Source organism: Melanostigma gelatinosum, assembly GCF_949748355.1.
Source record: "Melanostigma gelatinosum genome assembly, chromosome: 1".
Lineage (NCBI taxonomy): Eukaryota > Metazoa > Chordata > Actinopteri > Perciformes > Zoarcidae > Melanostigma > Melanostigma gelatinosum.
In genome coordinates, this window is record NC_136634.1 from 27,585,556 (window position 1) to 27,611,058 (window position 25,503).

A 25,503-nucleotide genomic window follows, 5' to 3' on the forward strand; every position below is an offset into this window, starting at 1 on the left:
GCCGTTTTACAGTTTTAATTGCACCTTTGCTGTACAAGGAAGTCCCAACATCCGATTACTGCTTTTCATATTATATTGATTATTTTTACATTATTATTCTTAGTTATATCTTTATACTTGTCAGAGTTCTCTTTTGTGTCATCATACTTGCCAATAAACCGTTTCTGATTATTTGTCTTCTTAAATTTGTGTTTCTATGGTTAGTACTCGATAACATGCCTTTTATACCGCCTATGTTGTATCTAATATTCCCATACTCAATATTTAGTCTAGTAGGGTTGTTTCTGGACTTCAGAGAGGATTAAATGAACGGTAATTGCATTACCAAGTGATTCCTCTCAAAGTGATTTAGGTTTGTTTGCAAGATTTTGTGTCTTTCTTAAGTATTGCAGTACTTGTCTTTGAAGCAAACCCATACTTGATTCTGTTTTTCAGGGAATGCCTGAGCAGCTCAACATGGAGTTCAATCCCCACTAACAGTAGGACACTGTTTGTCTCTGCATTCTGTCCTCACTGTCCCTTTTAGTGCTGTTCTCCTGCATGCTTACCACTCTACTTTAGTGACAGTGCTACAGTCCGTTGCTTTAAACAAAAAAACATCACAGAAACAACTTAAAACCATCATAACACATACAGTAAGAGACATTCGACATTGACAACACGGATGATTAGAGTGCTAAATGCCCAAGTGCTAAATGGCTTCTATATGTATTGCATATTGCTCACAAATTATGTCAATGCAAAGGCAATGCATGAAATTAATGATGGCGAGATTTTCGTAGTTACAGGAAGGGCTTAATTTCAGAGCTACCAATCTAATTTTTACCAAGGATAAGGACGCGTGATGGGCCAATCAGCAAAGAGATGTTATACCTTGGGGGCGGGCCGTAATTCAAATGCAACCAATCAATGGCGTTGTCCAGTGACGAATAACACATCCGCTAATGACTAAACTGTATAAAACGTGAATCCAGCTTCATGTGGGGTGTACAAGGGTTTCCTATTCTGTGTTGTATTCTTCATGCAGTGAGACTGTATACAACATCTGGAATAAGGATTAATAAGGTGTGTTAGTGTTAGTCCGTCAGGGTGGTGTCCCTGTGTGGCGAAACGTGGACTAACTGTTTTATCAGCGCACAACAACGCCACCCTAGGAGTTGCACCTAGAGATTCACTTTCCCCTGATCTGTATCAGGGTACCAAAGACACTCAGGTTCATTATACAAATGAGCAGGAGACGTGGTTCCAATACAAAATTATCTTTATTCTGCTACACAATGCACTGTTTACAGTTTATACACGAAATCTAAGAGCGCCGTTATACATTTAAAAAGAGGAGGACTGCGGCTTACCAGTGGCGAGGTGGACCAGCGCAGGTGAGGATCCCAAAAGAGGAGGCACCCCGATCACCCGTGTACACAACACTCACACACACAACCACACGTGAGGGTCTCAACCCGGGGCACACCAAACGACACAGCACACAAAGGGAGACACCACCACCTGGAAGCACCAACCCCACCACCTTGGCTTAGCAGCTCCTACTCGGACAAAGAACACAATTATAAAAAGGCTCTGGTTCTTAAGAAAGGAAACGAAACAAAATAAGCAAAAAGGAAAACAACAATAGTTCGGGTTGGCTGATCAGCCACGGGGGGTGATCAGTAACCCAATCTATACACACTAAAAGCTAAAGTGGGCCTTCACATCCGTTGGTCAGAATACAAGAAGTGAATGGCTCAGGCTAAAAAGAGGTGGTTCATTAAAACAAGGGTGCTGCTAACAACAGCACAAGACAGGGGCGCAGTGCTGATAACAGCAGCGTCAGACTCTGTAGGCGACACAGCGCCGGTCAAAGTACACCAATCCCGTAGGCCAGGGATTCCCAAAGTGGGGTGCGCGCACCCCTGGGGGTGCGCGAGCTGCCTCTAGGGGGTGCGCGAGAGGAAAAGTGTAATGGCGGTGCAGTCCTGTCTCCTAAAAATTACGTTCCCCCAAAACTAAAATGCATTCTCAATTACGTTTTACCACGAACGTATTTTCTCCCTGATTACGTTTGTGTTTGACGTACAAATACGCTTCTCATCAACATATCGTTGCTGTACTCTAGTCTTTATTATTTTTCTGTGATCTGCCTCGCCTCTACCCCGCCACCCACGAGTTATTGACCCGCGGCCTGTTCCGAGGGCTGAAGACCTGACGATCGGGTGCCTCACGGCAAACGCCACGCGCGAGCAAACTGTTCTCTCATTCATCCGATTTTTATGCGGCTCTGTTGCTTTTTTTTTTTAAGGTGTGTGTGTGTGTGTGTGGGGGGGGGGGGGGTTGGGGGTGCGTGAACCCGGTCGGGATGTAGAAGGGGGTGCGTGGCCTAAAAAGTTTGGGAACCGCTGCCGTAGGCCAACGCAGTTAGTTGAATCAAGGCCATAGACAAAACACCGGTACACAAAACAGCAGCGTCCTTAATTTACGCAGGGTTAGCTGTAGCCGCAGCTCTGGCGGCGTTCCGCTTGAACCCAACCAAAAGTCCCCTGTAATACGGGATAGCAAAAAATGAATAAAAGGATAATTAACACAAAGTATATAAACTAACAGAATAAAATCACCTTACCGATCAGGCAATGTGCGTCGGCTCCAGAAGGGGGGGGGGAGGAGGGCATGTAGCGTAGCTACCGGCAGCTATACAAGCAAAGCACTGTCACTAACAGAACACGAGTATATTTAAATCAGGACCCAATCGAGACTCACCGACAGCTCCGCAGGTGAATCACCTGTGCAGGACGAGGGGAGCCCCAGAGATAGTCTGCACAGCGGCGGATGTCCAGCAAACCGGAAGCGGGACACGCGTTTGACGTCAGGAGGGAGCAGAGGGGATCCCTGGCGCATTTATGCGATGCCCGCCCACTGCGATTGGCCCGGTAATTAAAGGGACACCGATGCTCCCTTCTGCTACACCTGTCTTCGCCCCTCTTCTGTCTCTCCGCCCGTGAAGGCGTTTCAAAAAACGACAACAAGTTGGACACAGGCAGCAGTGACTGCACCGGAAATTGGTGGTCATTTGCATTTAATATAAGAGTGTAAAATGTCTCAGTTGCACAGAAAGACATGATCAAATTAAACTATTTTCTGCTATTTTGATTTACGTCAGGCGTTTACTACTGCACAATATAGGTCAATTAATTAGGTACTCTGTATTGAGCAAGAAACGTTGTCTGTCAGTTTTATTTAGAACTGAAGTGATTTGTCTTCTGGGTGTGTTCTGCAGAGCTTGACTAGAGATATACCGACTCAACACATTTAAACCTGGGAGAACAAACAACCTGCAGCCACTGGGTCAAATTCTGAGAAAACACGTATTTTATTCTGCGCAGGTGCATCAGCTTAAATAGACAGTCACATGACACACTCACACCTGAAATGCATTGGCAATAATTGGGAGCACAATCAGTTGCTTCAATTAACAGGGTGGCACTGGCAAAGCTTATATAAAGCTCGGCTGGGCTTCTCTCCAGTGATACCATTATCACCGTCATCTAATTGGACAGCCAGCATCTCATTGTCCTCGAGAGACATAAACAGGTATGTCAGTGATGTGCGAATGTTTGCTTATTTTGGTTAAAACTAGTGATGGCGAGATGAAGCCTCATGAGGCCTCGTAACACTTCAGCCAATTGGTTCGAGTAATGGTTCATTACTCGGTGGTTCATGTGCACACGATACCACCTACTGGCCAAGTGTATAATCACAGGCAGCTGTATCTGAACCACATAATGTGATGCATTGAATTGTTGTGTCTGTTATGGCTGTTGGGAATGACTGAATTACAAAAATGTATGACCAAATCATTTCTGTACATAAATTATGACATATGTGCATAATAAAATATTTTGTTAATGTGTTCTGTGTGTGTACATTTTCCCAAAATGGTAGTATCATGTTATGGCAGGTTGTGTAATAATGTTATTATGCCACTTTAGGAAAATGGCATGGGCTTAAGCAGGCAGAGGACAGTAAAAGTGCTTGTGGAACTAGGAAGAGGGGACTGAATATGCTTGTGGAACTTGGACAGTGATGTACAGGACACGGGACATTTTATTCATTTTTATTCAAAAATAACAGTTTCTCAACAGTGTTTGGTTTTAAACGATTCCTTTTTTTTGACACGACCTCTCCGGCCTTTGAAAACACCCTTTCACAGGGTACAGAAGATGCTGGCGTGCACAAAAACGCAAACACAAATGCCCTGAATCCAACATCATCCACAATACTGAAGGGCTGTGTGTCCGTCACTATCATGGAGACGAGGGCTTCATCCAGCTCTTGTTTTCTGGTGGCTGGTTAAAAGAGAATAAATACAGTGTCTGTTACCTGTCTTTATTTGCACAATAAACAAAAGTGAACAGGGACAAATTGTGATGGTGCATTTGTAATATTGTAATGACTTACAATGGCTGGGTGAAGCTCCAGTTTCCTCCTTATTCTCATGCAAGGCACGGTGATGCCTTAGCATGGATGAGGTGTTGTTATTGTACCCCAACTCCTTGGTGCACAATAAACACCTCACCTTTGAATAAAATAAGAAACTGTGAAAAATACAGTTCTTGATAAGCAAACCAAATGTCTCTGAAATAGAGTTAGATTTAGCTTACCTTATTAGGAGTTATCAAATCAAAGTGTTCCCACACAGGGGAAACCCTCGTCTTCCTAGCTGGCTCCATCACCTATCCTTCTCTCCTCACTCTCCAAACTATCTCTCTCTAAACTCTCCAAACTATATAAACGCTATCCAAACTATCTCTCTCTCTCCAAACTATATAAACGCTATCCAAACTATCTCTCTCTCCAAACTATATAAACGCTATCCAAACTATCTCTCTCTCTCCAAACTATATAAACGCTATCCAAACTATCTCTCTCTCTCCAAACTATATAAACGCTATCCAAACTATCTCTCTCTCTCCAAACTATATAAACGCTATCCAAACTATCTCTCTCTCTCCAAACTATATAAACGCTATCCAAACTATCTCTCGCTCTCCAAACTATCCAAACTCTCAACTGACCGCAACTCTCCACGAACAACCCACATTTTGAATGGAGCCTGAGTGGTTTATATAGCTGTCGAACCTCCCGGCAAACTCTGAACCACTTCCCGAAGCAGTCACGTGGTACCGCCGGGCAGCGAGGCTTCGGACGTCATCATTTTTGGCTCCTCCCCTACATGAAGCACGCCTCGATACGCGCTTCAAGGAAACGCCCCCTCCATTACTCGACACACGCTTCGAAGCGTCGGCACATCTCGTAACATCACTAGTTAAAACGTGGCTTTTGCTCTAAGCTAGAATGCTAGGCTGTTGTGTTCAGCATCTGTCGTTGTGAACTGCGTTGTTAGGCCTGGCTGTGTTGGCGCTTGTGGAAGGTTACCGCTAGCTCATAGCCTTGTTTCTAAACAAGTGCTAATGTAGCAACTGTCACAGTCGTTGCTAACTTCGCTAGTTAATGGCGCTCATATGACTTGCTCGTAGTATACGACAGCTAGCTAGATAATATGGGCACCACTCCTAGTCTGAGCAAGCTGAGAATATCGGGAACAGCCAGTTAATTGGTTGGCTAAATTAGATGATAGCCCAGTTTGCAAACGGCTGCTAGTCTAATTAATTATGACTGGCTGTATTTGATGGTCTAGTTTTGAAATGCCCGTCCTACTCAACCCCTGTGTTCATTCTAGTATGCACATTAAACTAGCAATGTTTTAATAGGGCTAGGTGCTGTTTCCATCCAGAGGTTTGCTATAATGTTTGTATCACACATTATTAGCCATTGTTGTGAACTTCTACGGATACCGGCTCAATATGCCCATACATTATGAACACAATGAATTGCTGAGCTTGCATTGCGTATGTGTAGGACTGGCTCCAAGCTGACAGTATTTACCGAGATGTTGATGATGTCTTTGGACTGTTTACCAGAATGGTTTGGATCAATATGAAATATGAACCCATAGCCCTCCCTGACTGTGCATTAGACCATTTCATTCTAATGCTTTCAAGTGGAAGTGAGTGCATATCAGGAGGTGGCATTGCAACTGAAGGCATTTCTGTGAGTCTGTTTTGTTGCCATGTGGATGATCTGTATTAAGCTACACCCCCTTGCAATTTGGAAATTGCAGTAATTGTAGGGCCAGTCGACTCTCACCACTATGGTCCTAATTATTGGAGTGTAATAGCTTCTGTGCAGTCCTAATGTTGTTGAATATCCCAAGCAGAGGTGTGAGTGAGGCACCGTTTTCCTTTTTAAAGCTAATTTATCTGTTGAAAGTGGTGTTTTCGTTTTCAAGCGGTGGTCCGCTGTCACCAACATTGTGATACATTTTAGGGCTCACTTATTCCCCCAGCAGCAAGTCACAGATTAAGTACAACAAATGTAATTTTATTTCAATAATTCTGTTGTTTTCCAGTTGAGTACCTTTGGGGAAGCCCACCCCAGAGCGGCCGTCATGGGGGACGATAGCGAGTGGATGAAGCTTCCCACTGATCAGAAATGTGAACACAAGGTGAATGATTCACTGACTAATATTTGTCCTCAATGCAGTTAACTTCAATCTCATTCACTCATTTTATAGATGAATATCGTCAAATAATGACACGAGATGTTTTTCATATCTCACCCATATACTTTCCCCGTCAGTGATGAATACGAGCCATGCTTCTCTTTCTGCTTTTTAAGACAGAGGAATCTGTTCATGCACATCTGGGTTTGCCTTAAACTCCTGGCTGTTGTGTATGGCTGTTGTGTATACCCCTTTCTCTTTCCGGCCTTCACCTTCGCTCTGGCTTGCTCTTCTTCAGGTGTGGAAAGCTCGTCTGAGTGGTTATGAAGAAGCTCTGAAGTTGTTCCAGAAGATAACTGATGAGAAGAGTCCGGAGTGGGGGAAGTACCTGGGACTGATAAGGAAGTTTGTTACTGACTCGAATGCTGTGGCTCAGCTTAAAGGCCTGGAGGCTGCCTTGGCCTTCATTGAGAATGCCCATGTAGCTGGCAAGTAAGTGATGTTTGCCAAAGGAATCTCATCTGGGGTCTGCGTTGTTTAAGGGACTGGAGAGACAATCAAATACAGTACAGATGCATTAAAAGTAGTGGTGTAACGGACCACTGTTGATCAGTATGGGTCACCCCACGCGGTTCAGCACTCACGTGAACCGCCGATTAATCACAGTTTAGCGTTAATCACCGCAGTGTGAAATACAGTTTTACTGAGTCATTATCTGCCAATATTCAGTAAAATATGCGATCAGGACATCTGCATTTATTCTTCTCTAGTCGCTGAACTCTCATGATGTTACAATGTAAACGACTAATCTGTGTTTAAACTGACCGGAGGAGAGCGAAGGTTCTGTTCACTTACATTATGTGTTCAGGATGTTTTCACAACATGAATAGATATTAGAGATGAATTATGAGCTGTTTCCACTAGCTCTAAGTAGATTAGAATACATCATTAAACTACGAATGACGAGATCTGTTTTCGTCAATGACAACACAATCTTGTGTGAAAAAACATTAGGTAAAGTAAAAGGATAGCCTTTTTAGAATAATTGTTTAGTTTACAGATTTCAGAGTGATTAAAATAGTGTGGTTCCTTGTAACCCAGCTGCTGTCATCGATCAACAACATGGATCATCGATCAACAACATGGATCATCAACGATCGGCAATTAGTATCGGCAACGAAATAAAACACTATCAGGGATCTCTAAAAGTTAAATTTCGCTCCTTTTTCTTTTGTTCTGATTCCATCTTTAATCCCAACTGTGAGTGTTATGATCCATTGCACCACCAATTAACAGATTCTTTTTTTAAAGGCACCAAAACACTGCAGTTTGTAACAGACAGGAATTTACACCTCTGGGAAGTTCTCATGGCTTTAACTACTTTAACTTTTGGTGTGGCGACTGTGAGGTAAATGGTAGAAATGCGCTGTTCATTACAAATAATGATTCTATTCACAATTATGTTAGTTTGTCCAATAACCTTTGAGCCTCTGAACATGGACTGTGTAGAAGTGGCTGTAATTCCTAAACGGTTATTGTGATATTTTAGTTTTATCCATTGAATTAAAGCTGAAAGTCTTCACTTCAAACACATATTGACTGATTAGTTTCAAATCCATTAGAGTTGTGTGAAGAGGCAAAATTAGAGAAATTGTGTCTCAGTCCAAATACTTCGGACCCTGACTGTATATGTATGATGTGAGGCAACCTGTTGGTAAGAGTTTGTCCGGTGTGTTCTGATGCTGTTTTTATCAATGTGCTCTGTTTCAGGTCGTCGGGGGAGGTGGTGTTGGGCGTGGTGACCAAAGTGTTCAACCAGCCAAAGGCCCGCGCTAAGGAGCTCGGCACAGACATCTGTCTGATGTACATGGAGCTAGAGAAGGCAGAGGTGGTTCAGGACGAGCTGCTCAAAGGCCTGGACAACAAGAACCCCAAGGTAGTGGTGGCCTGCATCGAGACGCTCCGGAAGGCTCTCAGGTCAGTGTTGAACACGTCTCTTTATTTAACAGTCCTACGAGCAGTCTCTCATCTATAAAGCCACCATGGTACTTTATTCTCACTCTGTTATGTTATTCGTGCAACGTAATGCAGATAAAAACGACCATCCCCGATGTTATTACTTACATTACGTCCATGCATAAATGGACATGCACCTCCCTACCTACCGTACTTTTCGGACTATAAGCAGCTACTTTTTACCCCACGCTTTGAGGAGTCGGCTTATAGTCCGGTGCGCTTTATATACGGATTTTTCTGTGGCTTTTCTCCGCCACAACAACAACCGCAACTTCCGGTTCCGGTCTAACACAACATTTACTAGCTCCCGACACAGAACAGTTGCTACCAGCAACCCCTCTGCTACCAGCTGTTACTGACAGGGTCGCTACAATATGGATGAAGTACCTTTGACCTACCTCTCACTAGGACTGTTAACAAAAAAGGTTGAACGGCAAGATGCTTTTAACAGTACATGTCCGACTCGCTAGCTTCTAAGCTAATTTTAACATTACGGCCAATGGGGAAATGCTAACCGCGATTAGCATTAGCGAATATATAATATATCTTTGTACATCTTTTCAGGCAGACATACTTGCATTACAGACTAAGGTCTCTCACGGCTACCAAACGAAAAGCAATGAGGCAATAACTGTTGTTGCTCATAGCTCTGAATAGATGTTGTGCTAGCAGCAACTGGCCAAGCCAGTTAGCCGTAAATGCTATTCAGAGCTATGAGCAACGTCGACACGCTGCATGAGAAGATCAGCTTTTTCTCAAGTCTGCCAGTGGATCCTAACAGCGCGGAGCAGTGTGAAAGAATCCACCATCACCAACGGGTTCCGAAAGGCTGGACTACTACGAGATGAAGACGACAGCGCAATGAGGACAGGCAAGCTCAGGGATGGATTTGCCTCGGAGCAAAGTGACACTGAGGGTGCAGACGAAACACGGACTGCAAGCACGAACGAAGCAATTCTGAGGCTGTTTAATTCCGACACTGAAGAAGAGGACTTCAATGGTTTTAGTGCACAGGAGGACAAAGGCGATAGCGATCCTGCGTGTTTTTGTGTGCGTGGTTTTGAGTGAGAAATAAATCATCTTGGTTCTGAGTTTGCATTTGGGTCCCGTTAGGACAGCGGTTCCCAAACTTTTTAGGCCGCGCACCCCCTTCTACATCCCGACCGGGTTCGCGCACCCCCCCCCCCTTAATAAAAAAAAGAAAAAAAAGAAGCAGCAGAGCCTTTTAAGCCTTCATAGTCATAAGAATCGGACCAATGAGAGAACAGTTTGCAAGCGCGTGGCATTTGTTTACAAGATTTAGTCCGCTGTTAAATGTTGCAGTGTGAACACAAACCGAACAAAGGAGCAACTGCAACAAAGCAAACGAACTGAAGGTGTGAAAACGCCCTGAAACACTGCAACAAAGTTTCAATAACTTTCAGTGACACAAGGCGTCACTTTTAAAGAGCAATACGGATGCGAGCACACACGCACAGGCTCAGAGGCAGATTATCACATTTAATTTACAATTAATGAGCGACTAATGTAGCCAGGATGTCTTCGGACAAAGCATCGATGCGGCGACACAGTGTTGTTGGACACCGGGATCATGTCCAACTTTTTTGCTTCTTTCCCCCCAATCATACATTCCAACATCTCTCTGGCAGCTGGCAAGCTCACGTCTTCGGCGATTGTGTGCGGTAGCCCCTTTCTCGCTATTCTGTAACCAGATATGAAGCCCGTAGTGCGTCATTTATAGACCAACACATGAATGAGACTCCAGTTGTTTTTGGCTGTTTTGTAACTCCTCCAATTTCGATATTAAAATATGTAAGGGGCTTTTGACTTGCACTGGCATGCTTGGTGTTCAGGTGGCGACGTAAATAAGAGCTTCAGACTGTTAGCCAGAACCTCACTGCACACCACGCACTGTGGCTTTGGGGAATCTGCGTTGCCAATCCAAGTGAAGCCCAGACACAGATCATTTCATCATATTTCCTCTTTTTTTCCCAGTCTGCGCCGTCTCATCTTCCTCTGACTCTGGCTCGATTTCTTCTCCCGGTCTCTCCCCACGCACCTCTCCGTTCCCCTCGCCTCCGATTCCTCTCTCTCTCTCTCTCTCTGTCCCTCTCCTCTTTTACGACTGATAGCTTCAGATGTCCCACCTGACAGTTTTTAAATTAAAATTACATTTTTGTTTTAATATTTAATATTATTACACCATCAGACCGCCATTACACTTTTCCTCTCGCGCACCCCCTAGAGGCAGCTCGCGCACCCCCAGGGGTGCGCGCACCCCACTTTGGGAATCCCTGCGTTAGGACAATGTTTAGAAAAGTGTAGCATTCAGCGTGTTGTTGAAAGCATTTGTCACGGAGAAAAATACCGGAAATAGTCCAGACATATTAAAATAAAAGTCTGCAACATCATCATACCAGCCATTGTAAACACAATTATACATGAACTAAGATCATATCCGGGTCCCCAGCACCAAGCTCCGCACCATGGGCGACCGGGCCTTTGGCTCGGCAGCTCCACGCCTCTGGAACAGTCTCCCTGACCACCTAAGGGCAACACAGACACTGGTCTCTTTTAAGACTGGCCTAAAAACCTTTCTATTCAGGAAAGCCTTTCTGACCTAAATCACTGTCAGTTATTTATTTAGTGTTTCTGTACATTCACTGGTTTTTATTATAGTTTGTTTTAACTATGTTTTAACTGTTTTTTTACTATGTACTGGCTCTGTGGCACTCTGAGATTTAAAAAAAATGAAAAGTGCATTCCAAATAAAATGCATTATTATTATTTTTCATTTCTTCTTTAATAACTGTGTGCTACTTCAGCTTTGGCAGCCATTCATAAATGTCCTGGTTCTCTTCGCTTCTGTTATGGCATTCCAAAATATGAGTGCAGAGGGTGTTATAGATAAGAATTTAAACAGTGTAGATTTGAGTGTGTTTATTCCGACTATCATTAATGAATGTCAGCGTGGGCCGTTTTTACTGCAAGCTGTTGAGACGAGAACCCAGACCGAGCGGTCCTTGTGTACGTTGCTGTGCATGGAAGTTCTCCTCCTCACTGGGACAGATGTGTGCTGGAGACCGTCTTCAGGATCCCGAAGATAAACTGGAAAACACAACCAAGACCAGCAGGGCAATATTTGAAGACTGAGTGAGAGCCACTAACAAGCTGCTTGTGTGTAGTGCATCCTGGTACATGTAGGCATGAGCAGGAGTCGGCTTTCTCTGTCAATATAGCTTCAGTGGACTACATTTACCATCAGCACTGAAAACAGTGCTTTAACGCTGGCAAACTTTACCTTTAAAAAATGGCTGAATGATGGACCAGACTATATTATTTGATGTAAAGTAATATGAAAGGAACATACTGACATACTTGTCAATGGTCCTGGTGTAACACAATTTCAATTTTTCAGACAAACTGTTTTCCTTTAATTCCTTTTAATTGAAGACAATATTCCATGTGTGTAAAGTATGTTTACGAACCATTTGTCCCTTCTCGGTCTCATCTTCTTCCTCCAGTGAGTTTGGATCGAAGATAGTGACGTTGAAGCCTGTAGTGAAGGTTTTGTCCAAGCAGTTTGAGTCCAGAGAGAAGGCGGTGCGAGATGAAGTCAAGCTGCTTGCTGTAGAGATCTACAAATGGATCCGAGATGCTCTGAGACCACCACTGCAAAATATTAACTCTCTACAGGTGGGACACACATCAGTGCACACACCTGCCCACCTTTTATTATTCAGCTGTGAACATCAAGTTAAACTAAATGATGCTTGTTTTCTCTCTGTCCCTGCAGCTGAAGGAGCTGGAGGAGGAGTGGGTGAAGCTGCCTTCAGCTCCTCCCAAGCAGACCCGGTTCCTGCGCTCACAGCAGGACCTGAAGGCAAAGTTTGAACAGCAACAAGCCCAGGGAGGAGAACCGTCTGATGGTAGGTTTAAGAAGGTAGCTAACAGATTTCTGCATACAAATTTGTGCTTTGATGTTGATGGGTTCTAGAGTGACGGTCTGCTGCCATCTCTTTTTCTGTTCCTCTTTCAGGAGAGGATGAGGTGGAAACAGTGGCAGCAGTGGATCCTTATGAACTGCTGGAAGCTGTGGAGATTCTGTCCAAGATACCCAAAGACTTCTATGACAAAATAGTACGTTTTTCTAACTACGTAGATTACTCAACAACCCTTCAAAGCATGAAGTCTGTGTTAACTGGCCAAGCCGTAGCCTTGGTGAATTCAGATTCTGCTACTGAAACACTCCTGTGTGTGTGCACGCGCACACACACATACACACACACACACACACACACACACACTGTTTTGTAATTAATCATTTCTTTCAGCATGTTTCAGTATGTGTCCTTCCTCTGTCTCTGACTGCAGGAAGCTAAAAAGTGGCAGGAGAGGAAAGAAGCTCTGGAGGCTGTAGAGGCTCTGACAAAGAACCTCAAACTAGAGAATGGAGACTATGGAGACCTTGTCAGAGCTCTGAAGAAGGTAAAGACGTTTTCAGGCTACATCCACACCATGTTTTCGCTTAATACCGGGCTAACGGACTATCTCCGTCCACACGGGCCTTTCAGCATGATTTGTGAAATGATCTCCGTCCACACTAGCACGACTGAAAACGAATATCAGTTTTATTTTATTTGCTCTTTGGCGTCATTCGTGTTAGATGAGCCGGAGAGGAGGCGAGGCTGATCTCCACGGAAACCGTTATCAACTAAGCCATTTATTTCTGCCATCAACCGTGGACGAAATGACCACTATTTCTGCTTAGTACTTGTTGTGGAAGTCCCAGATGTGGTGTAATCACTATCTAGCAAGCCGCATGTCTGCTGTGTACTACAGCTGTATGAACTCAAAATAAAGTCTGAATTCATGTTTCTTAGTTCTCTCCACAAGTAGTCAAAGTCAAAGTAGCTTTTATTGTCAATTTCTTGCATGTCAGGACATATAAGGAATCGAAATTACGTTTCCCACTCTCCCACGGTGGAACATAAAGTGCAAGCACGACACATAAAACATAAAACACTTCCTAGGCTAGGTAAGACAGATATCCTAGTTAAAACATATACTATACTACAATAAAACATTCAATACACATAGGGACGTTCAATACACATAAAAATGGGAAAAGTGGGCAATTAATATAATAATTAATAATGGAGGGGCAAGTGGGCAATTGATATAATAATGGGAAAAATGGGCAATTAATATAATAGTGTGTGTGTGTGTGAAAAGTGGGCAATTAATATAATATAAATATGGATACATATTTACAGTACTTCTGTACTGGGGGGGGGGGGGGGGGGTCAGCTTCAGCTTCCCGTCAGGCTGGAGGATAAGATTGGGGGGAGTGAGGGGAGAGAGTTCAGTGTCCTGACAGCTTGGTGGGTGAAGCTGTTCTTTAGTCTGGTGGTGCGGCAGCGGAGGCTCCTGTACCTTCTTCCAGAGGGTAGGAGGCTGAACAGACTATGTGCAGGGTGACTGGTGTCTCTTGCGATTTGAGTGGCTTTCCGGGTGAGGCGGGTGGTGTATGTTTCCTGTAACGAGGAGAGTGGGGCACCGATGATCTTTCCGGCTGTTTAAAAGTAAACAACTTTTAAAATGCTTGTTTTCTCAATGGAGCTTGGATCGATTGATTCTAGGCTCTGCTAACATTGTAGCAGCTCCATCAACACTGAACATAACGTCATCTAGGCGTAAATACAGCAGTGTTGTTTTCATTGTTTGTACCATAAGGTTTATACACATGCATTTATACATGTAGTTTCGTCTGGTCTCTACTAATATGAGGTATCTTAGAGCTCTGGGTGAACTCCTTCGACTACAGTATTTTTGTTCCTCAGTTTTCTGATTCAGCGACATTAGTGATGACAGGAGGAGAATCTTAATGCTGACAGCGTCTCGCCAATTTCTCATCATTCTTGACACGATGTTGCGTCCATTCGCGTCTTTGTATTGACTTCATATATAACCTCGCGCAATAAATTTGCGTCTCTTTTGGTGTGAACACAGCATAACAAGACTTACTGGGTTTATATTTCAGGTTGTGGGGAAAGATGCCAATGTGATGCTGGTGTCATTGGCAGCTAAATGTCTTGCTGCACTGGCCTCTGGTCTCGGGAAGAAGTTTGGAACGTATGCAGGACAAGTAAGTAAAGCAATCTCTTTATGCTATGATGAGCTTTTTTCTTTTTTTTTCCTCTATGAATTGTTTTCTCAAAATGTCCACGGAAAAGTTTGTATAGGCACCTAAAAGAGTTTGTTTCATTCCAGTGAAACTAATGGGTTTAATTGGTACAAAGAACTCATGAGCATTGCTGTTTTCATTTGACAGAAAATGGCTACAGTGGTTATCAGACATTTATGAAATCAAGAGACGAGTTATTTCTTAACATTTTCAAACACACTGCCAGAAAGCAGAATGCTGGTGCTGCATTCATGTGGGTGGGAAAGAAATGGGTGTAGTCATTAGATAACTTTATATTGGATAATACCGATACCATTCAGGATATACAAACTACATGGGAATTTAAGATTGGCTGTTCATACTATTTTCCAGTTCCCAACACATTTAACTGGTCACGTGAACAAATGACCAGTGGTGGGCCGTGCATTTCATACCTGGGCCTTCACTGCTGTCCTGCAGCTGAATAACCTCATGATGCCACAGCTACGGTTATTATTCGTTTTGTGTAAAAATGAACCTAAACGTCTATAAATACTAACTGCAGAGTTCAGATGCATGAATACGCTGAGAGTGCGTCTCCGCTCTGTTCTGCCTGCAGCTGGGACAGCAGCGCGAGGCTGCTGTGAGTGTAACCGCCTGTGAGTGCTTTGGGGCGGCTCACGGCAGCACCCGCTGCTCGTTCACGACTGGGCAGAAAGTACGTGCTTTCATGTCAAAACAGTCAAGTCAAAACACCAGAAAAGTCTCCATTAACACCAGAACAAGTCGCCAGATTTGTCACTAGTAGCGTTTGACAAAAAAAGTCACCAAGAGCGTTTGGAAAGTTGCCAGATGTTGCGAGAAAGTTGGCAACACTAGCACCGACTAAATATGTCCCCAGCACAACATTGGATGTAACAATGGTTCTATTTCATCCTTACTGACCGCCAGAGGCAGTGCTTAACACTGGATGTATCCCGTCTCGCGCATGCGCAGGTCGAATATTTATATCAACAAAGTCACGTGTGACCTCGGATGACCACCGTCATCTATAAGTTCCGGTGTCATCCTGAGCTCAGTCCTTTTTTTCTTCTCGCGTCGCAGGTTAGCTACCATGGTAGCTTAAACAAGGATGTGTCTACGATCAAGACATATTAGAGCTCGTCGCTGTAGCCTTGTGACTACCGGTCGGAGTTGCGGTTCTCTCGCCCTCCAAAGGCTGCGACGAGCTGTCCCTCTTCGGAGGGAACGGTGTGTTCGCCGTTCGGACATCGAGCCCCGGACTGGTGGCCGCCCCTATCATCGGTCGTCACCAGTCTGATAAGGGTCAGCTAAGTCGTGATGACAGCAATCGGTAAGATCGATTAACATTGTTTTCTATAACAGTTGTTTGTTCCACGGTTGGCAGAGCGCTTCCGCTCTAGTAATCGAGTGGCGCGCTAACGAGAGCGTAGAATTACGCTGTCGGCCCGCCCTTCACAGTGTTACGGCTATCACAGTTAGCAGAGTGTTCCTGCTCAGGCAAACTTTGTGAGACACTAGTCCGCATTGGCGTTGTGTACATGGAGATTTAATCTTTACATCTGACGTAATTCGCAGTTAGCAGTGTCTTCACTCAGGCTAACTTGGATGCTAGCTGGCTAGCTAAACAAAGCTGATACTGGGGCTGTAGCCATCAACTTTGTATCCTTACAGCTGTCACAGTTAACAGAGCGTCCTCGCTCAGGTTAACTCAGTGGGAAACTAGCTAAAACAAAAGCTGATACTGGGACTGCGTCCATCAACTTTGTATCCTTACGGCTGTCACAGTTAACAGAGCTGTCACAGTTAACAGAGCGTCCTCGCTCAGGTTAACTCAGTGGGAAACTAGCTAAACAGAGCTGATACTGGGACTGCGTCCATCAACTTTGTATCCTTACGGCTGTCACAGTTAACAGAGCGTCCTCGCTCAGGTTAACTCAGTGGAAAACTAGCTAAACAAAGCTGATACTGGGGCTGTAGCCATCAACTTTGTATCCTTACGGCTGTCACAGTTAACAGAGCTGTCACAGTTAACAGAGCGTCCTCGCTCAGGTTAACTCAGTGGGAAACTAGCTAAACAAAGCTGATACTGGGGCTGTAGCCATCAACTTTGTATCCTTACAGCTGTCACAGTTAACAGAGCGTCCTCGCTCAGGTTAACTCAGTGGGAAACTAGCTAAACAAAAGCTGAGACTGGGACTGCGTCCAGCAACTTTGTATCCTTACGGCTGTCACAGTTAACAGAGCGTCCTCGCTCAGGTTAACTCAGTGGGAAACTAGATAAACAAAGCTGGTACTGGGGCTGTGGCCATCAACTTTGTAGCATTACAACGATCACAGTTAGCGGAATGTGCTCGCTCAGGCTAACTCGGTGAATGCTAGTTATACTAAATCAACATTGAGGTTGTGCCCATTGATGGTTTTGACGCATTACGGCTGTCGAGTTCGCTCCGGCTAACTAGACTAAGCTAATACTCTGTGTGTCCATTGATTGTTGTAAACATTATGGACATATCGGTAGCGGATATCAGTTAGCAGAGTGCCCTCGCTCAGGCTAACTGGTAGCACACCAAGAGTTACAGCACCTGTCCAAGTGGAGAGTGTCCTCGCACTGTAAGGACTGTGGGTTTTTTTGTCCGTTTTCACAGTAGCAGAGTGCTCTCGCTCAAGCTAACTGGTGGGGCACCAATATCTGCAGCAACTATCCGAGTGAAGAGAGTGTCCTCGCTCCCCTCTCACTAGGAGAACTGTTTTCCTGACCTGTTCCACAGTAGCAGAGTGCTCTCGCTCGCTCAAGCTAACTGGTGGGACACCAATATCTGCAGCAGCTGTCTTAGTGAAGAGTGTCCTCGCTCCCCTCTCACTGTAAGGACTGTGTTCTTTTTGTCCGTTTTTCACAGTAGCAGAGTGCTCTCGCTCAAGCTAACTGGTGGGACACCAATATCGGCAGCAACTAGTTTAGTGAAGAGTGTCCTCGCCCCTCTCACTATAAGGACTTTGCCTGACCTGTTTCCACAGTGGCAGAGTGCTCTCGCTCAAGCTAACTGGTGGGACACCAATATCGGCAGCAACTATCTTAGTGAAGAGTGTCCTCGCTCCCCTCTCACTGTACGGACTGTGGTCTGTTTTGTCCGTTTTTACGGTAACAGAGTGCTCTCGCTCAAGCTAACTGGGGGGACACTAATATCTGCAGCAACTATCTTAGTGAAGAGAGTGGGCTTAGAGAGTGTCCTCGCCCCTCTCACTATAAGGACTTTGCCTGACCTGTTTCCGCAGTTGCAGAGTGCTCTCGCTCAGGCTAACTGGTGGGTCACCAATATCCGCAGCGGCTGGCTAAGGGAAGAGTGTCCGAAGGATCACTCGCCACTGACTGCCCCCTGCCTGTTCTCTCAACCTTCAGCAGAGCGCTCTCGCTCGGACTGATTGGGAATTCCGCATAAACTAGTGGGACAAGGGTTCCACCAGAATCGCGGCCATGTTCAACTCTCCCGGCTGTAGGACCTGTATAGCTCCTCTTCAGCCGGAGGACGGCCCTGACCTCTTGCCCTAGCAGGGAGAACCCAGGCAGGACCTGCGGCATCACGCCTTGAGCAGTAAGGTCTGCTAGGCTGGCCGAAGTGGAACACCTGATGCGGGAGGTCTACCTCCCCCTGTCAGGGCAGCTGAATCCAGACCAACCTACCCTGGTCATTGGTATGGCGCTTGCACGCCGGGCATACACAGCAGCTGGAGCATCCACCTGTGAGTGCCTTCTTCAGGCACCTTCCCGCCCTCACCACCTTTTCTGTTCCTCCCTCCGAGGAATATCTGAGGGAGTTGCGTGCATGGTGGAGACACCAGGGCTCTCTCCCGCCTTACATCAGACCATGCAGGAGGTGGCAAATCTGGCCTTGCACGTATGCCAGCCAGTTCGACGACTATGGCGTCCATCAGTTTCCCCTGAGGAGACTCTGAGGCCCGATGCCAGGTGCCCTCGACCCAATGTCGGGTCAAAGATGACCTGCTATCCAGGGCTTAGGACACAGCAGCGCTGTGCACCGTATCGACAACTCCCTCTCCCACCTCATGCTTTCCCTCGCAGATTCTCTGCAGCGGGCTACTTCGACGCTTCTGCTCAGTGATGCTTCATTGCAGGCGTTTGCGCTCATATCGAGGGAACGTGGATGGATGATGTCCACCCTGGTTCAGACTCGCCGCCAGGTTTGGCTGGCGCAGTCACCCCTATCTGAGACATGTAGGAGGACCCTCCATACTGTCCCAGTGGAGCCTGGTGAGCTGTTCGAGTCAGCTGCTGTACAGGCGCTTCAGCGGACTGTTAGAGCTAGCCAGACCTGGCAGCAGTTCTCTGGTCTTTGCAGGGACATGCCTGCACCCCCAGACCTAGGGGTCCCATTTTTGGCCCACAAGGCCGTTTCTCAGCCTCCAGCTTACCCTAGTAGCGCAACAGGCCTCGGCGTCCTGCTGAGAGGCCGGACCGCTACCTATACAACCCTACTTACGTCCCCGTCCCCCCCGGCAGGGGTGCCAGGAGATGTCTCCAGGCCGGCTGTCAGGGTTCTTTCTCCCATCAGCGGATTTCCAAGGGAGAGTGGTGCACGTCTATCGACGCCTGTTCCCATGGTGCGTCACCACAACTTTCAGTCCTGGGTGCTTCCATTCGGACTCTCCCATCTCCCCATGGGTGTCCACAGTGTGTTACTGCTGTCCTTTCCCCCTGCAATCGCAGGGCGTGAACATACTGCCGTACTTAGACGACTGGCTGACCTAGGCGCCGTCCCGGCTTCAGGCGCCACAGGACACTGCTCGCCTTCTCTCACGTGGCCCGGTAGGCCTCAAGGTGAACATGGAGAGGGGCTACCTGAGCCCTTCTCAGAGCATAACCTTCATTAGGGTGGCCCTATGAGGGCCTGTCTGTCGCCCCAGTGCGGATGGCTGAACAGCCTTCACTTGGATGCCAAGTGGCACAGATACAGGGCAATGATATTATCGAAACAGTGTCTATTCATCTATTCACTATCCCCATGGAGGGAGTGCATATCTGGCGAACAGTGTCCCAGGAACCGAGCCCCAGGGGCTCGGTTCCATTCCACCAGGAGATTGTCACAACAGTTACCTGCCTCTCAAGGCGGGTGCAGGGTGACAGAACGGGACAGCCTGGGGGCAGTTGTCTGCTGAAAGACCGCAGGTCCAGGTTCTAGAGCTAGCGCTCGAGCACTTCCTTCCATGTTGAAGGGAAAGCATGTGCTTGTCCGGTGGACAGCACCTCTGCTGTGATTTCCCATGAACTATCGATGGGGCACCAGATCTGCAGAAGTTGCTACGGGGATCACCGTGGCCTTCTGACTTGGGAGGCCCCTCGCCTGACCAGCCTGTGGGCAATGTACCCACCAGGAGAATGGAACAAGGTTGTGGTTTTCCTGTTCCGTTACAAGCCTCCACCGGGAGAGTGGCGGCTGCAGCCAGACGTGTCGACCCACTGCCCCCACTGGGTCTCCCTGACGGAGGACCAGCCCTCTGGGTCAAGATGCCCTGGCTCACACGTGGCCAGAGGATCTTCTTTATGCCTTTCCACCATTCCCTCTGCTTTTGCTGTAAGCTTGTCAGAGTTCTTCCCCGACAGGAGGGATCTCCTGTCGCAACTAGAGGGTCGGATTTGGCATTCCAATCCCTGCCGCCTTCAATTAGGGGTCACGGGAGGGCCCGACCGGATGCTGAGTGGCTGCATAGAACCAGTCTGACGGACTATTCTGAATGCAAGTGCGCGGTCTACCTGCCTGCAGTACAAGAAACAGGTGGAAGCTGTTCTCCGACTAGTGTGCGGCTCAGAACAAGGTCCCAGTACAGCGCCCCGTGCCTGCTGTACTGAGTTTCTACAGTCTCTCCTGGATAAGGGCCGGTCTCCCCTGCATGGGACCTACCCTTGGTACTGGACAGCTTATGCTTGTCCTTTTGAACCCCTGGCACAGGCGGAGCCTAGATGGCTATCAGCAAGACGGTTTTCTCCTTGCTGTCAATTCAGCTCAATGTGGGGGCGAGCTGCATGCCCTATCAGTGGAAGAATCATGTCTGAGGGGGAACTCAGATGGCTTGGGTGTCACTTTCTGGCCTAAGGCAGTGTTTCTCCCAAGGGGGTGGATACGGTCACATATAAACCGGCCTATCCAGCTGGCAAAGTTGACCCCCCCCCCCTTCCCCCATCGGGAGAGGAGAGGTCAAGGCTGCTGTGCCCAGTGTGGGCCCTCAGAGCTTATATGGCAGCCACCGCCTGCATAGTCAGTTATGGTGAGCCTAAGAAGGGCTGTGCTCCTTTTTAAGGGAAAAAGGAAAAACGGCACCTGTCCCACTGGATAGTGGAGGCCATTGCCGATACATACAAGGCGAGCGGCTGCGCTCGGCCATCCGGGGTGAAGGGTCACTACCAAGAGTGTCTCCACACCGAGGGCAAGCCTGAGTGGTGTGCCTGTGGGGGATACATGTGCGGCGGCCTCATGGGCATCGCCGAGCACATTCACCAAACACTACAGAGTTAACGTTGCCGGCCCTCACCCACTGGGGAGGGTTCTTGGCCAATTTTCTCTGCCGGAGCTATAAGGGGTAGTTACTGTGCTTCCTCGTGACTCTTTTGGTATAAGTCATCCAGTGTTAAGCACTGCCTCTGGCGGTCAGTAAGGATGAAATAGAACGAAAGTTACGGACGTAACTACGGTTCTATGAATCCTGGATGACCGCCAGAGTTCTTGGTCACTCGGAATCCCGTGAACTCGCGAGAAGATTCCATAGGACTGAGCTCAGGATGACACCGGAACTTATAGATGACGGTGGTCATCCGAGGTCACACGTGACTTTGTTGATATAAATATTCGACCTGCGCATGCGCGAGACGGGATACATCCAGTGTTAAGCACTGCCTCTGGCGGTCATCCAGGATTCATAGAACCGTAGTTACGTCCGTAACTTTCGTTCCGATCACATATAAAACCAAACAAAAATTCATCTTCATAAAAATTAGTTTTACAAATAATAATATATGAACGAGAAAATTCCGCAGGAAATGTTGACTGTGTGGCTGCTACTGCCCGACGACGTCGCAATATGAATATACGCGCCGATATTACAGGTAGTAACTAAGCATGTATTCTCAAGGTACACCACATGCTCTGTGTTTCACTGAGAGAGACATGTAGCGAATACAATGGTTGTATTGCCTTGTTTAATTACCATTGCAACAGGAAATTAATCAATGAATGACTGAGAATACATTTTAGAAACTATTCTTTCAGTCAATGTATCACGCATAACTACACCCAACCCACTTACAAGTAACCACAAATTCATACAACCGACCATTGGGCGACCGTGGCGCGTTACTTCGTTGTATGTTCGTACGATGACAAGAAACATCCTTATCCTTGTAGGCCAGCAGCTCTGACACGTCAAAGAATACACCCATCATGTCAAACTAAAGATCTGATTGGTTGAACACGATGACAATCAACAATATCGGCCCCATTCACTTAAAGTGCACATGGATGCACTTGTGAGTCTGCAGGCCTCTGGCTCTGTTCTACCTAGAGACACAGAGGTGAGATCTGATTGGATAAAAGCTCTACTTAAAACAAGCTGCACTGGAAGCAGAGCAACTGAGGAAGACAGTAGCTGTGCAATGAGAACATAAGATAAAGAGAAATTATAATACATGTAGTATATTTATGAAATTATAAAATAGCTAGAACTTTGTGATTGTGTCTAGGCCAGCAGAGAAGGCCTTGCTGGCCCTGATGGCCCACCACTGCAAATGACAGTTCTATTCCATGTACCCAAATCCTTGGTAAGTGCTGAATTAGATTGGTTGTGTTTTTAGGTGCTTCCAACTATTCTGGAGAAGTTCAAGGAAAAGAAGCCTCAGGTGGTCCTGGCCCTGCAGGAGGCTATTGATGCCATCTTCCTCACTGTAAGTTCAGTCCTTAAGTTGACTTCATCATTTGTGAGCAGCTCTTCTTGAATCATCCAATGAAATGTTAATGAGCGTAATGGAGGAGTTGGTTACTGTGACAAACCCAGCTCAGGAAAGTCAGTGTGCGATAGCGCTCCTCAGTGTCTGTGTGGCTCTATGTTACACAAGCCTGAACATGTACAGTTGAAAATCTCTACTCCTTTTGTCATTTCACTTCAAATATGTCCGTGTGTTTTCTGCTCTGTTTTCAGTTTGGTTGGTTGTTCTTATCATTTACATAAATACACAAAGTGTTATGAAGGGCGTCAAACTCCGGATGCTCACGCATCTTGGTAAATGTGGAAAACAGTCGCTCAATTTTCCAGCCATTGAAAACACATGGAAATGAGAGAAAAAGTCAAGTGTTCTGGAAAATGATTTCAACATACTCCTATTTCCCTTTAGCTCAGAACAACTTTCTATCAGAGCTCCCCAATGTTGACATGGTTCAGTTGTAGGGGTGTAATGGTTCACAAAACTCACGGTTGGGTTCGGTACATTAGAAAACTATAAATGCCAGAGAAATGTACTTGATTTTAAAATATATTTGTTCATTACAACTAACATCATAAAGTTATTCTTTGACTTTGAACAATGATGGAACTATACCTGAGTGACCCATCTTCTGGGGTGTCTTCTTAGCAACACATAAGCATAAAAAACAAAAACTGCTCCTTCATGTTATGTAGTGTTGTTACTTACAGCTTCTCCATCATCATTTTAGTATGAACAATGGAACTAAACCTGAGTGAATGTGGCTCTTCATCAATAAAGGTTTAAAAAAATATATATATATATATATATTTTTAATCAAACTTATTGAGCCTCGTACCGAACGGTTCAATACGAATATGCGTATTGTTACACCCCTATTCAGTTGCCATGCATGCATAAATCTGCAGCTGTGTTTGCATTGTTCTATGATATATATTTTACATAATTTCTAAGCACGACTTCCACAGAGAATGATCTCTCGACAGGATTTGGATCAGTGGAACTGCTTTAGTGCCTTTACTCTGACCTTGATTTGATTTTGGAGCATCAAATGAAGACTCGGGCTGCTTTTTTATTTTTTATTTTTTTATTTATTTTTTTTATTTTTTATTTTTTCTTTGGCAGCCTGGAGAGACCTAAAATCCTAAGATATTTTCCTCATAGGACAATATTTAATGAAAGAAATTATGAATTGATAATAATACTGCTGCTTTAACTGGTTAAAATGTCACCGGCAGTAGGTGACATCAGCCATCACTACTTGATTGAAAAACAGCCTTACACAATGGTGTTTTTACTTTGGTAACCTTTTTCGTTAGGCATACTTGTATCCTTTTAATCATGTTAACCGTGCAGTAAATGGAAACATTCCTGCTTTTATGTAAACCTCGTGTGTTTCTTATTGAGCACTCTACTGACTCTCCAGACAAGCTTCTAGAAGACGCCCTAATCTAAATTGGATGGATTGTAATTTTATATAATGTCATATTTAAGGTGACATCTTTTTTTTCCAGACCACTCTTCAGAACCTGTCGGAGGAGATTCTGAGTGTGATGGACAATAAGAACCCCTCCATTAAGCAGCAGGCCGCTCTGTTTCTGGCCCGCTCCTTCAGACACTGCACACAGGCCACGCTGCCCAAGAGTGTCCTCAAACCACTCTGTGCTGCTCTCACCAAGGTACTCGTCTGCTGGCTGGACATGTCTCAACAGTCCACTACCCTTTCCTCTTGGTAATGCTGTACATGATGTCATTTCAACTGCCATCTTTAAAAGGCATACCTGTGCTTTTCTCTCTGACCGTCTCAGCAAGTGAATGACTCTGCTCTAGAGGTGCGTGATGCCGCCTTCGAAGCTTTGGGGACGGCCATGAAAGTGGTGGGAGAGAAAGCTGTAAACCCATTCCTGGCTGATTTGGATAAACTCAAACTGGACAAGGTAAGGACCACTAGAAGACGGTTAAATAAATTCAAACAAGGATAAAGCTCCCATTTTAATTGTAGTGAACTGCTTACCACTGTCCTGCTGACCACTGTTTTTTTTTATTCCACATGTGAACAGATAAAGGAGTCTGCTGATAAAGTGGAGCTCCCTGGAGCAAAGAAGGGTGCAGGAGGAGGAAAAGGGGGGGGAAAGAAGGCAGCAGCTAAAGCTCCTCCCCCCGCTGAAGCTCCACCTAAATCCTCTGCCCCACCCAAGAAGACCCAAACTGGTGCTGCCAGCAAGGTATGCTCAGGGTGATGCACATATAGAAAACTAAAATCACTCCAGAAACAACTTTGTCCCCTGGTTCTACCCAATGTTGCTGTGTTATGGACATCATGACCCGATAACTTGGTCGAATTAAGGGTCTACTGTTGTACTAGAAGCGTTTTGGCTCTTTTCTGCAGTCGTCAGCAGGTCCATCGAAGAAGGCCAAACCAACCTCTGTAGTTGGTGGAAAAACCAAGAAGAACCCCGAGAGTAAAGAGTTCACCGAGAGCGAACTCTCGGTAAGTCTGCGTGCATGCGCTTTCCTTTCCTTTGCTGCTGAAGCTTTTGTCACAGCCCTGGTCTCTGCAGTTACTTAAAAGTCTTCAAACTTTTTAAATGCAGTTCTTGATCCTCAAGTTTAAAAAAAAAAAAATGTCTACAGAGTGTCTGGAAGTGTAGAGGGGTCCGTAGTTAGGAGCCGTTGTTAATGCTATTTACAGCTGTGTGCCTCTGCTGTTTTTGACAAGTCAATGTCTGCATTGAACAGAGTCTATTATGTTGAGCACCAGGG

General features: G+C 45.7%; 1 protein-coding gene across 1 annotated transcript in view; it reads left to right on the plus strand.

The window, feature by feature from the left end:
• Positions 1-6,460: 6,460 nt before the first annotated feature.
• Positions 6,461-25,503, plus strand: part of LOC306779301 (cytoskeleton-associated protein 5-A-like) — a 58,708-nt gene continuing 39,665 nt past the window's right edge. Inside the window, exons 1-13 of the mRNA XM_079271167.1 lie at positions 6,461-6,553; positions 6,849-7,042; positions 8,321-8,527; positions 12,091-12,262; positions 12,363-12,495; positions 12,606-12,706; positions 12,941-13,054; positions 14,610-14,714; positions 22,615-22,704; positions 24,255-24,419; positions 24,549-24,677; positions 24,801-24,965; positions 25,130-25,231. Of these exons, the coding sequence (XP_079127293.1) occupies positions 6,497-6,553; positions 6,849-7,042; positions 8,321-8,527; positions 12,091-12,262; positions 12,363-12,495; positions 12,606-12,706; positions 12,941-13,054; positions 14,610-14,714; positions 22,615-22,704; positions 24,255-24,419; positions 24,549-24,677; positions 24,801-24,965; positions 25,130-25,231 (1,734 nt within the window). The 5' untranslated portion in view covers positions 6,461-6,496. The remainder of the gene's footprint in view (positions 6,554-6,848; positions 7,043-8,320; positions 8,528-12,090; positions 12,263-12,362; positions 12,496-12,605; positions 12,707-12,940; positions 13,055-14,609; positions 14,715-22,614; positions 22,705-24,254; positions 24,420-24,548; positions 24,678-24,800; positions 24,966-25,129; positions 25,232-25,503) is intronic.